Source organism: Emydura macquarii, unplaced genomic scaffold, assembly GCF_026122565.2.
Source record: "Emydura macquarii macquarii isolate MOO-44397 ecotype Brisbane River unplaced genomic scaffold, CSIRO-AGI_Emac_v2 contig_2297, whole genome shotgun sequence".
NCBI classification, from domain to species: domain Eukaryota; kingdom Metazoa; phylum Chordata; order Testudines; family Chelidae; genus Emydura; species Emydura macquarii.
In genome coordinates, this window is record NW_027132434.1 from 2,946,370 (window position 1) to 2,958,617 (window position 12,248).

General features: G+C 38.1%; 1 protein-coding gene across 1 annotated transcript in view; it reads left to right on the forward strand.

The window, feature by feature from the left end:
- The window catches only part of CEP162 (centrosomal protein 162), an 86,968-nt gene that overhangs the window by 31,988 nt on the left and 42,732 nt on the right, over window positions 1-12,248 (forward strand). The window contains exons 8-13 of the mRNA XM_067560746.1: window positions 3,253-3,372; window positions 4,203-4,397; window positions 8,073-8,154; window positions 8,546-8,825; window positions 9,327-9,594; window positions 11,883-12,031. Of these exons, the coding sequence (XP_067416847.1) occupies window positions 3,253-3,372; window positions 4,203-4,397; window positions 8,073-8,154; window positions 8,546-8,825; window positions 9,327-9,594; window positions 11,883-12,031 (1,094 nt within the window). The remainder of the gene's footprint in view (window positions 1-3,252; window positions 3,373-4,202; window positions 4,398-8,072; window positions 8,155-8,545; window positions 8,826-9,326; window positions 9,595-11,882; window positions 12,032-12,248) is intronic.

Consider the following 12,248-nt stretch of genomic DNA (forward strand, 5'->3'; position numbering starts at 1 on the left):
AACCTTGGGCTGGATCCTGCAGTGAGCTCCATGCAGGCACTGTAGTCCTCGCATGTGGAGCTTGTAGAACGGCTTAGTAGCCATATTTCAGAATCATGCCTAAGGTGTTGAAAAGTAGAGATTCCATATAGTAAATATTTCCTGATATTACTTGTGGTCAGCTTTGATTTGACATTACTTTTATAATCCCATTATTGGAACTGCCTTTACCATTTTTCTTGAGCCCAAGATGGTCCTTCAACATGCTCTGATAAATTCATTCCTGGACCTACCCTTTCCTTCCACACACCTGTCTGAATCTTGGTGCACAACCCCTCTTCTCCTGCACTGACACTCTCTCTAATACTAAGTATTCCTTCCTGAGCCTTCACATGCCCTTAGTATTAAGCATTCTCTTCTAATGCCATGCTGAGCACTGATATACTCCCAGATGCCAGTCTTTCTCTGCTTACCATGAGCCTTTACATCAGTATGTGCAAACTGTGCCTGGGAGTCATTTGTGGCCCCTGGGACTCTTAATTATGGCCCTTGAGGGAATCTTTAAGAAGAAAATTTGTAGTGATTACAAATTGAAAATGTTTCCCAGGAAGTGGGAGCAGAGAGCAGAGCAGCCTCTGAACTGTTGCTCCTTTTAAAAGGGGAATGGATAATGAGAGTAGAGGGCTGGAGCCATGTAGCCTTCTCAAGAGGGAGAGGGGAGCAAGGAAATGGCACAGCAGCTCCTTTGGCAGATTCCAGGGAAAGGGAGCACCAGGAAGAAGGACAGCAGCAGCAAAGGTTCTAGAAATAGTGATGTGGTGGCAGCAGTTAACTTCAGGGGTGGGATGTCATCACTACAATTAATTTTAGAAGGGTTATGGGGCCTTAGTAATTGATATTAATTGATTTTTGCAGAGGGGGGCAAATCAGAGGGAATAGGGGCAGTAGGGAGGAATTTTTTGAGGGCAGGGGGTGTTCCCAAGAAGCATAGTAGAAGAAGGGAGAGATTTGGGAACATTGGAGGTGTTGAAGATAAGGATGGACTGAGTTCCTGGAATCTGGTTGGAGGAGATAAGCCTGGGAAAGAAAACCGATTCAGATGAGGAAGAGGGCTGAGATGGGTGAGTTTCTTAGGGACGGGTGCTAAAAACAGGACTTGATTCAGAAAGCACCAGTTTCCTTCTCCAAGCCCACTGATATTTGGCAGGAGTAATTGAGCCACTTTAAACCTAAAGTTAGGGACCAAAGGGGAAAAGATATCAGTTTTTAAACTGCCCCTTTCCTGATTGCAGCTCCTTGATAGTTTGAAATAATATTTTGGGCCCTTGTGCTGGAAGGTTGGACACCAATGTTTTACATGCTCTTTGTGACCTACTTCTTGAAAGTCAAGGTCGTCTACCCAACAAACTTGGATTGAGTTTTTCAGAGCCCTCTAGGGATCCAGTCTTATTGATTTCAGTGGGAGTTGTAACTAAATCCACTAGTTGTCTTCGTAAATCTTAACCCTGTTGTCTAGCTCTCTCACCCCAGTCATAACATACCCATTTCTGGAGAAAAGGAGCTCTTATTTCTGGTCACTTCTGCAGTGGTCCCCCTCACCAGGGTGAAGGAGACGAAGCAGTCTGCTTACGCAGCTGTCTGAGAGTGAAGTGATCATGATGTACACAAGAAGTCATTCAGAAATAATCAGAAAGAATGTTTTTCCTATTCTTACTTGTGTCCTCCCTCCAAAAAGGATGGTTTAAATAATTCAGAAATTGCCAAACAGATTTTATTTGGGCAATTTAAAAAAAATTAATCTTGCTGATTTTTTGGAGAGCCCTTTAGAGTAAATTTGTTATAGTGAGGCAAGATTTGGTGTGTCTGCAAAACATGTGGGACCTAACAAATTAACTGTCTTTAGCAAGTTATTAAGTGCTGAGGATTGTTGTTGCTGCGGCAATGCTGTCAAGGCAGCTAAGCTATTATAGCTGCACAGTGCTTCTGTTCTTGAAGCTCTGGTGTTATCAGCACGAGCAGAGAGTGCAGTCTGCTAATTCAGCAGTCCTCAATGTTTCTCATGGAGAAAGACTGCAGGCACAATTCGGTAACAAAGGCATTCAGGTTTATTGTCCTCAAGGCACAGTCCTAACGACTCGCACGACTCGCACAAGTACATTAACACAAGATCCTCATGGCAAGAAGCAGCTCAGTCTTCAGCGAGAATTTCTGCTGTCCCGTTGGCCACACAAAGGGTTAAGGCGAAATACCCTGACATTTATATACTGAGGCAAACAACTGGGATAAACCACTTACATACCATCTCAGGTGGTTTATGACATTTGTTTATTACCTGTCCTTGTACCTTGCTCCTGATGTCTTGGACAAAACATCACTATTCATTATTCCATCAAACTATCTTACCTTGTGCTAGATTGTATATGTATTAACCTCATGGAATGTATTGACTTAGTTACTTAAGAACTCTGGGTATTCTTGTACCATGCTCTCCGGTCACGAAGGTGCTTACTTGGTTAGCCAATACCTAATGTATTATTATTTTGTCAACACCAGGCCTACTCTGTTTCACAGTCTTTGGTTCACACTGTTAGTTATGCCTAGGGCTCCAGCAAGGCCTACACCGGTAACAAAAGACCTGCTGGTGGATTAACAAAATGTTAACTACTCTAACAGTCTGTTTTATGTTCAGTATGCTAATGCGGAATTTGAAATGGTAAAGGTCTGTTAGTGATAAAACCAAGTCAGGCCTCAATTAATAAAGGTTAAGTAAAGGGCTCACTCATGACCATATCTGTGCAGTGTAGTACAAGGATGTATACACCCATTTGGCTACTTGCATTGCATGTCACAGCATGGTGGAAAAGTAGCAATGGCTAAGCCACTACTTCCTCTCTCATTCAGGTGGGTAGGCAAGAATGGAGTGTGGGTTAGCTCCTCTTTTCCAATGTGCCAGCCAGCACAACTGAACTGGTTTGAAACAGTGGGGAGGTAAGCTGCACCGGGAAAGAGCTGGAGCAGCTTGCTTTTCCCAGGAAGCAAAAGGAGAGCAGAGATTGAATTGTGACTGAGTCACAGTTCAGGCCCTGCTCTGTAACTGGTACAAGTGCAGCTAGGAATTGCCCTATATGCATGATGTATTGCAAGGTGCCAATCTATCCATCACTGATTAAAAATGTGTTCTGCATCCACGAGGCCAGGATGGACAAGATGTTATATCACATCAGTGACAGCATTCTGTAAAGTCTCAAGTTTTATCTTTTTAAATCCTTTTAGTTGTATTACTTGATTCACAAGACTCAACTATGGAAACCCAAAAGGTCATTGAACAGCAAGATGCATCAGTGACTGAACGTCAGACACATGAAGTCATTAAGGATGAAATGAATGGAACTGGTAAGGCTGCTTTGTCATGTTTGTTTTTGTTTGTTTTTGTTTTTTTAATTTAGACTGGATGGCTCCAGAGGTTTGGATATGGGAAATAAGGAAATTCCTTCCGGTGTTGCCAATGTAAATCAAGCCTTGGGATTGGTAATGACCAAAATCTTGAGGAAGGAAAAATTTGGGGTTTTCAGGCTTAATTTTTTTTTTTTTTAAAGAGAGGCCTTTTTCTAGACAAATGACATTGTTTTAAATATTTTCTTTTATTCTTCCTTGATCACTGCAAGCTGCTTTCACCCCCACATGCTTTATCAAACTAATTGCATTTGGAAGTCACAAATAGACATTCACAGCAGTGAAAATTTTAATTGTACTCAAAACTGTCATGGGAGAAAGAGGACAAAACAATGAGAAAATACATAATTCCATGAAGACTTATAATACATTTATATCATATAGGCACACTGTATTAAAACTTTAAAAAAATATACTTCTTGTTTGTGTGCTGTATCAGTTTCAGTAGTGAAGTTGTATATAAAAATACAAGCTAATGATTGCAGAGAAAAGATTAGAGAAGTGCAAGTATTGTTTAACAAACAGTTTCCTAGTTAAAACGAAGTTTGCTGTTTTCAGCAATAGTTGCTCCCTATAAGTTTTGAAATTATGGGAAAAGTAAATTATTGCACTTCTTTGCTTTTTCTCATTACTCTTTCACAATGTTGTTATATTTATCTATTAATAGATCATGTTAGTAGCTGAAACTTATGCTTCCAATGTGTTACATTTACTAATTGTTTTTCTAATGAATTTCCAGTTCTCTGCATCTTGTGATTGTTAATTTCCAGTAGGTGTTTCCTATGGACAAACCAACAGTGATATTGAAGCATTACATCAGGCCTATTGTCATATTGATCAGTCTCTAGGAGACACGGATGAGCAAATAATTAATGTTAACGCGATGGAAAATGCAGAGTGCCTAGTCCAAGATGCTTCACAAAACTATGAAGACTGTGCAAAAAACATCTCGACTACTGAATCAGGTAGATACTTCACATGGGAGAAAAGTTGTGATTTTCCACATATTGTCTCTCCTTAGCTGATAATACTATATTATGGAAATGATACATACAAACTCCATGGATAGAACTGTACACAAGGCAGCTATTTGCCATTTCTTCTATGTTGAAAGAGCTGTGTTTTCTGGTACTGTGGAATGTATTGCTCTATTGCTTGTGCTTCACTAATCTTGAGTATATTAGCTTTATATAATTTCTTTCTTGTTCAAATTATGTAAAATCTGTGTGTGTTTTGAGTTATGCTCAAGTTATACATGAGAAGTATGATCAAGTTACTTAAAGGAATGATCTCAAGCAAAAGGGCTAAAACTTAACAGTTCTTATTTATGCATTTACTATTGACTCCAATATTCTCTACCACATAAAACACATCACTTTTTTAAAACTGAAAAGATAAAAGTGTAATATGTCACATACACAAGTTAAATATATGAGCCCAGGGGTAAAATTTTCAGAAGATTCTGAGTCCCATTTTCAAGAGAGATTTTAAGTAGAGCTGGCTGGGAAACCTCGTTTCATTTACATGAAAACTTTAGCGTTTTCTGAATTTTTTTAATTCTAATTTGGGGCAAAAAGTCAAAATCTCCAAAAATTTTCACAGAAATGAAATCCTGCAACATTTCATTTTGGAAACATCAAACCAATGTTTCTGAAATAAAATATGCTCCCCAGATCCCCGGCTGCATGTTTCGCAGGCTGCAGTGAACTGGGAACCCTAGGTTACTCCTGGGGGAATTGTGCACCAAAAAATTAAAAATTCTGCATATTTTATTTGTCAAAATAACAATTGAATCACTCCAGTTTCAATTATTTTGGTAATTTATTTCAAAATATCTGTCAGCAAGTGGGTCTGTAAAAATACAGACAACAAAAAAGATTAAGGAAATGTTTTTTGACAAATAGGTTCCTTACCAGGCATATTAATACAGAACCTTGACTAATAATTCATTTAAACTACAATGCAGAAATGTATTTCCAACACTTCTCAGAAGCAGTGCAAAAGCTTGAGGGAGTCAGGGGTAACGGAGGAGCTGAGGGGAAGGGAAGTAATTGCTGGGAAGGAACCTGGGTGTGAACTTGGAGGGTGTTGGGTATGCGTGGGAGAAGTATGGAACAGGTTTTTTTGAGTGGGGATAGGAGGGAAGGGATTGTTAGGGAGTCTTCTCCATGCAGATCCTGGCTGACCCCTAGCCTCTCTCATTCAGTCAGGCTCATCTGCCCCCATCCCCAGGTATCCCTTCATCCTCCCCATGTGTCCCTGCACCCCCAGTCAGCCAGCCTCTCCTGCATCCCCATGTGTCCCTGCACCTCCACTCCTATTCAGCCCCTGCCCCAGTCTGTCCCCCGTACTAGCCCTTCTGAATTCTAGTCATGTGCCCCACACTGTCTGTCCCCCCATGCCTGCTGACCTGGCCCCATGGCCAGGGTGCTGTGAGAAGCACAGTCTTTTTCTCAGCTTGGGAGTGGCTGCTCTCTGTTCTGGTACCATAGCGGTCGCTGGTAGGTAAGAGGTGTTACTGCAGCACTTCTTGGCAGAATTTATTTTCTGCTGAGGGGGAAAAAAAATTCTGTGGGTCACATGAATTCTGCACAATAGTGCAGAATTTCCCCAGGAGTACTAGATGCCCTGGCAGTTGTGGACTGAAACTGACATGATTCATTAATGAATAACAGCAGTGAAACTGACCAGGCTTTTTAACTTGACAAGAGTCTGGCCAGCTTCACAGCTGCTATTCTCTGGAGGGCAGCTATGGATCTAAAAAAAAAAAAATCTGTTTGTCTGTGATGGCCAGGGTCTTTGGCTTCATTGCAGCCCATATGGTGAGCTGCCGGGGACCTGGGAAGCCTTGGTCCTTGCTAACCTGCTTGATGGGCTGAAACTGGAAGTCCTGGGAATGACAGCTCTGAGGCTTTTGGCTCAGCTCCAAGGCCCAGCTCCACTTCATCTTGCCTTCAAGCCTACTCTGCTGAGAATTCAGGCAGATGAGATGACAGGAAACCTTCTTGGGTTCTGTCAGAAGTTTGTCAAAATAAGACTGTTTCCTTTAAATGTTTTGATTTCATGTATCAGAAAATTCCAACAAAAAATTTTTTGTTGGAAATTTTCTGACCAGCTTTTTTCCTAAATGCCTAAGTCAGTCTCAAGGGGACTAGGGCTCCTAAGTGCTTTTTGCTCTACCTTACATGCATTACCTTAAGCTCCTGAATCACTTAGGCACTTCTGAAAATTTGACCCTCGATCTTCTCTCTGAAATCCAACCAGGGAATGGATCTTCAGGATGTGAATAACTGCTCCCACCTCTATGGCACCATCTCTTCTCTTCTCCTCAAACTCTTAGAAGGTGCTACACCAGATCATGATCTGCAGTAGTAGAGAGGGTGAAGAGTATACAGGTGATAGGGATGAGAAGGCAGGTTGTACATTCCCAGCAAAGATAATATAGTCCAATGCTGTTATCTTTCCATTAAGCACCCTCCTGGTGTTCTAAAGGCCTCCAGGGTGAAGGGAGTTCTCCAATAGCATTGTGCTGCCAAGAAAGAGTTGGTGGGACCAGAGTTGATGCAGAGGTAAAAGATCTCCATGTGGATGGCCTCCTGCAGATCCCAGGGGGTCCATCATGTTCTGGGGCAGCTCTGATTACAGTTCAGACTTTGAATGGGACAATATGAGGAAATCTATAGGAGGCAATCTCTGCAAATACCTCCTTCCGCAACAGCTCTGTCCCATGAATTTTACCACATCAGGGTAGGATCTGGCCTATAAAGATGGGTACTAGGTAAAGTTCTATTTCAAGAAAAGGTTTTAATGTGCTTTGTATTTGTAATACACTTTTTAAAGCTTAGAAACAAGATCTTCCCTACCCATTTTTTTTCTATGTGACAAATATTAACAGTCTAAATTCTGCTCTTGGTTACACCAGTGAATTGAGGAGTTATTCTTCATTTACACCTCTTTCTGAGATGATCTAATAAGTCTTTTCCGGCTCTAATTTCTGCCTTTGATTTCTTTTCACCACCTTAGAAACACTGGAGATTTTGTAGAATTACACATTACTGTTTGTCAGACTTTAGCTCAGTATCTTTTTGTTAACTTGAACCCCATTAAAAAGCAAACACAGCTTTTTGTATTATCTTTATCAATGTGTTCAGTACAGTACTTAGAACATAAGTTAGTGAAAACACCCAATAAATATTTTATTCAATAATGAAGCAGAATGATACCCCTTTGGAATACCTGTGCCTAACTTAAAATATCTCAATAATACCTAAAAATTTGTAGTTTCTGGACTATGAGGGTGCTTGTTTTAAAAAAAAAAAAAAAAAAAGGGGGGGGGGGACCAAAAACCCCACTCAAAATTAATGATTCTGACACTTTTGTGGTAGAAGTTAGTTTTACAGTTAAGTCAAGTTTTTTCTTTAACATCAGTGAATTATTTTATATGGTAGATACCTTGGAATCTATCTGGTGCCAAGTTAAATGAGTATGGGGCATGTTTCAGAAAAATATGTGATATTCTTGCAAGATACTCAGTTATAGCTTTTGATACAAATATGTTTTTCTAAATCTGTCATGCACTCAGATTTGTAAGAATTTTTTAAAATAACTGGTTTATTATTAAATATTATTCCACTCCTTAGATTTGCCCACTGTAGAGGAATTGATGAAACCCATCCGAGCAGATTCATCTCATGCCAGAGGCTTTGACCTGGAGCCTGTAAGGTATTTGTTTTAGAAAATGCATGTTTTAATGTCTTAATGCCCATGAATTATTTGTGAATAACATCTTTCTGAACAGCTAGGGTCATTTTTGAGCTAGGAATCCAGATGTCATTGCACTAGATAATTTAGTACTAGTGCATGTAATTTGTGCTGATCTGTAAAGTGAATATATATGCTGAATTGGTCTGGCCACTTTTGAAAATAGGATCTATTTCCAATAGACTTACTCCATTGGGTAAATACCGTTTAGAATAATTGCAAATAGCTCTTTCAAAAATGAGCAGTCTTTTGACCTGGCAGTGGAAATAACATTGTATTTGTCATTTTTTGGGGAAAAAAATAAAAGCAAATCACAAGTCTTGTTAAATGCACTTTTATTTTTCTTTTGTAGTCTAGTGAAACTAACAGACAGCAGAGCAACTGAATTTGTCAGCCATTTACCATTTAAAGAACACAAGAATGATGTAGCTCTGGAGAAGCAGAGTTTAGATTTTTTATTTGAAAAACATAGTAAAGAAGAGAGTGTTTTTCTCCAGTCAGCTGCAAATGAAGGTAGTCATCAAAAAGGGACGGATAAAGAAGACCAGATTGATAAAATGCAGCTTGACCTTGTGAGGCAAAAAATATCACAAGATTATGCACTGTTGCATCAGGACAGCAAAATTAATCAGGTAGGCAATATTTAGCTATCTTTCATCTGTTTAAAAAATAATTTTGAAGCATGTTTTACAAACATAGTTGCTAGAAATATTTTTAGAAGCTTAGAGTCGATCAGTAAATTGGGGATTTCCAAGAAAACACATTTGCTATCTACAGATTGGGGTCATGACACCACGGTTGAATGCCACTTTCCAAAATGACCTAATAGGTCTTTTTCATCTCTGCCCTGTTGTCCATTCCACCTAATAGGCAGTTTTCCATTCTGTGTGTGATATCTTCTTTTCACTTTAAAAGCACTGAAGATATTTGTCAAATTACACATTATTCATTTGTTTGGGTTAGAATTACTCATTTTCGGCTCCATCAGGAGTTTTATTCCTATTTATTTAAGTATCACGCTTGTAACTTGACCAGCATTCTGTTACTAGAATTATATTTAAATAAACAGAAATAAAACTGAAGTTACTTTAAGATTTTTTGTGGTTGTTACAAACTACACTTCTTCTATACAGGCACATCAGTCCAGCTCCTGGAAGAACAAAAGATTAGATTCAGTGATTAATAAGCAAATAATGTACAAGAGCACTAGAAGTACAGCACCTTTACATAAGAAGAAATCTCCCATTGGACATCATGTATTGGTTAGGAGTTCTGGATATGGTAAACCCACTTCACCCTTAAAACAACTTTCCACAATCAGTGAAAAAAAAGCAACAAAAGAAACTCTCAAAAAGCCAAGTTTGAAAGCCAAATCACCTCTGGATAAAGCAAGCCAAAAAGGTAACATACATTTTTATACATGTAATTCTGTCTTAAATGCAGAGTTCAGAGGTTAATCTTTTTTAACCCAGAAAGCTTTTGATTTTGATGTTACGCACACAAAATAGTGTTAGAGTTTATGTGATGTACTTCTTAAATCTGAGAGCCTTATAGCAGTATTAATTTTTCCTGAAAGAATAAATCCAGTGTGAGATTCTCAGGATTACTGCATCTTTGCAATTACTTAGGAGAAAAGCACCTTCACATTCGAATCAGATTGTGCGATGTTTACTCCATTGAACAAGTTGATGCATTTTGATATCACTGACTCATGGACATCATAGTTAGTCCAAAAGTGAAATAAGAAAAATAAATTTAATCAATTTATGCTTGAATAGAACTACCAGAACTCATAGTAGAAATGTAATCTTTCTTTTGTAGCATATATTTACATGTGGATTTCAAATCTTCCTTTACAGAGATAATCAAATCTTTCATCAAAACTTGATTTTGATTATATGCAAATTTTCATGGAAAGTGTCTGCTCTCCTCAAAAACTATTGTTTTTTTATTTTAAAAAAAAATTATCAAAAACTATAACAAATTTTCAATCTCGTTATGAAAAATCAAAACTTTCTACAGGGAGGAAAAAACATTTTTGACCAGCTGTACTTCCTAAGTAAAAATTGTATTTTACTCTAGTCATACATGATTATTCAAAGCCCACGCTCCACCAAGTATGAGCTGACCAACTGAATAGAAAATAATTCTACCTTCAAAAAAGCATGTACATCTGTTATAATTTATACTCTAGTAAATATAAGTATTCTATACAACTAAATAATCTTCATTTCTGTTGAAATCCTTTTGGATAGTTTAACTTGTTTGAGTGATATTGTAACCTGTTTCAATTTGTGGTCCATCCTATTCCTTATATACATTTTATATTTATCCTCTGCTGTGAGTTTTTGAAGCTTGTTAGAAAATACAAAGAAAAAAATGCTTTTATTTCCTATTTATTTCCAGAATTAGTTTTTCTCCTTAATGCTCATTAATCTGACATTGAGGTTGCCCACTGAGGGGAAAAAAAACTCTCCCAGAATTCTCGGCTTCCAAGTGGCTTGTACAGTGGAGACTGACCAATGAATAAAGACAGAATTTCTGGATTTGGTTCATTTGAACTCAAAACTTTGTTAATATTCCTGTTCAGTTTTGGCACCTTGTGGGCAATATTTGTTATTTCTGAGGCACTACAGAGAATGCCTCTCTGGATGTTTTCAGATGTTACATTCTGTAGCATCTAATGTGATCGCCAGGAAGCATGTGGAACACATTCTTGGGTAAAACAGCTAATGACAGTTCCCTTATTTTGAGAGGCAGACTGTTTAGGGAACTTCTGGATAAAATGGTGACAGAGGTAGCTGGTAAGGAAAGGTATATCTATCTTCCTTAAAATTCCCAGGAAAAATATTTTAGGTAATCCTAGAAGCAAACAACCATATTCTCAACCAGCAGTACCAGAAATACAACCTGAAAGAGACAAGCTCTTCAGAAGAGTAAAAGGCATCAGATTTACAAAATATCTTTTATTGGACCAACTTCTATTGGTCAGAGAGACACACTTCTAAGCCTACAGAGAGCTCTAATAAAAGATATGACTTCACTCACCTTATCTGTCTAATATTTGGGGACCAACACAGGTACAGTAACACTGCATGCACCAGTGTCATGTTGGCAGTTACAAATAGATGTTGACTCTCACAATTAAAGCGTGTTTTGTTTCGTTTTGCTACAGGGTCTATTTCTAAGATTGGTATTATTTCTGCTGTGGCACATTATCTTCACATATATGTGGGTGGGTTGGTTCTTTCTTTAAAAAGTTGACAACATGAACCAAGCTAGCTTATTGCTATCCAATTAATGGATAATTATCCTGGTTCTTCGCCTACAGGAAATACTGGTAATTACAGTTATACTTATTGTTCTTTAAGTATAAATAAAAAATTTTATAAAGGAATTGATGGCTACTACATCTCCAGTAACATTGCACATGTTTTGTTGGGGATGTTCTCAAATTAACTGAAAATCTTAACTATGTCATGCCTGAATTGTGAGCCAGAAGCTTGAGGCTTAGCACTGGTGGATCATATGAATATACTTGGCTTTTTGAGAGCATGTACATACAAAACATTTTGTTCACAAGTAGAAAATAAGCATTTTCACTGGTTTTATAGCCTGAAAGCACAGTCCTTCACAGTATATCACTCACTGAATTTTGTTCTGTTCTGTTTTTTCCTTTCAAAATGAAGAAACATTGTTTACTACTAGGATAATAAGATCTGCAATAAATGAACCAGCTTCTAAAAAGGTCAACAGTATGGTTACGTCTGGCCAGTCAGTTTTTACTGACTTTGGACATCAGGTTGAGAAAATGGATTCTTGTGTGGAGTCTCAAAGTGTAAGTGTAGTATTTTAAGTTATTACTGCTCAAAATTAGAACACTTATGATGAATAATTTGCCTTTTGTAACACCTTTTACAACATTTTGAAATGAAATTTTGCATGAAGAGTTTTCTTTAATCAGATATTGATGGTCTTCTAAAACATATCACTAAAGTCATATTGCTACTTTAATTTCCCAAATCAGCCTGTTTTGGTGGTTTTATGTTAATGTT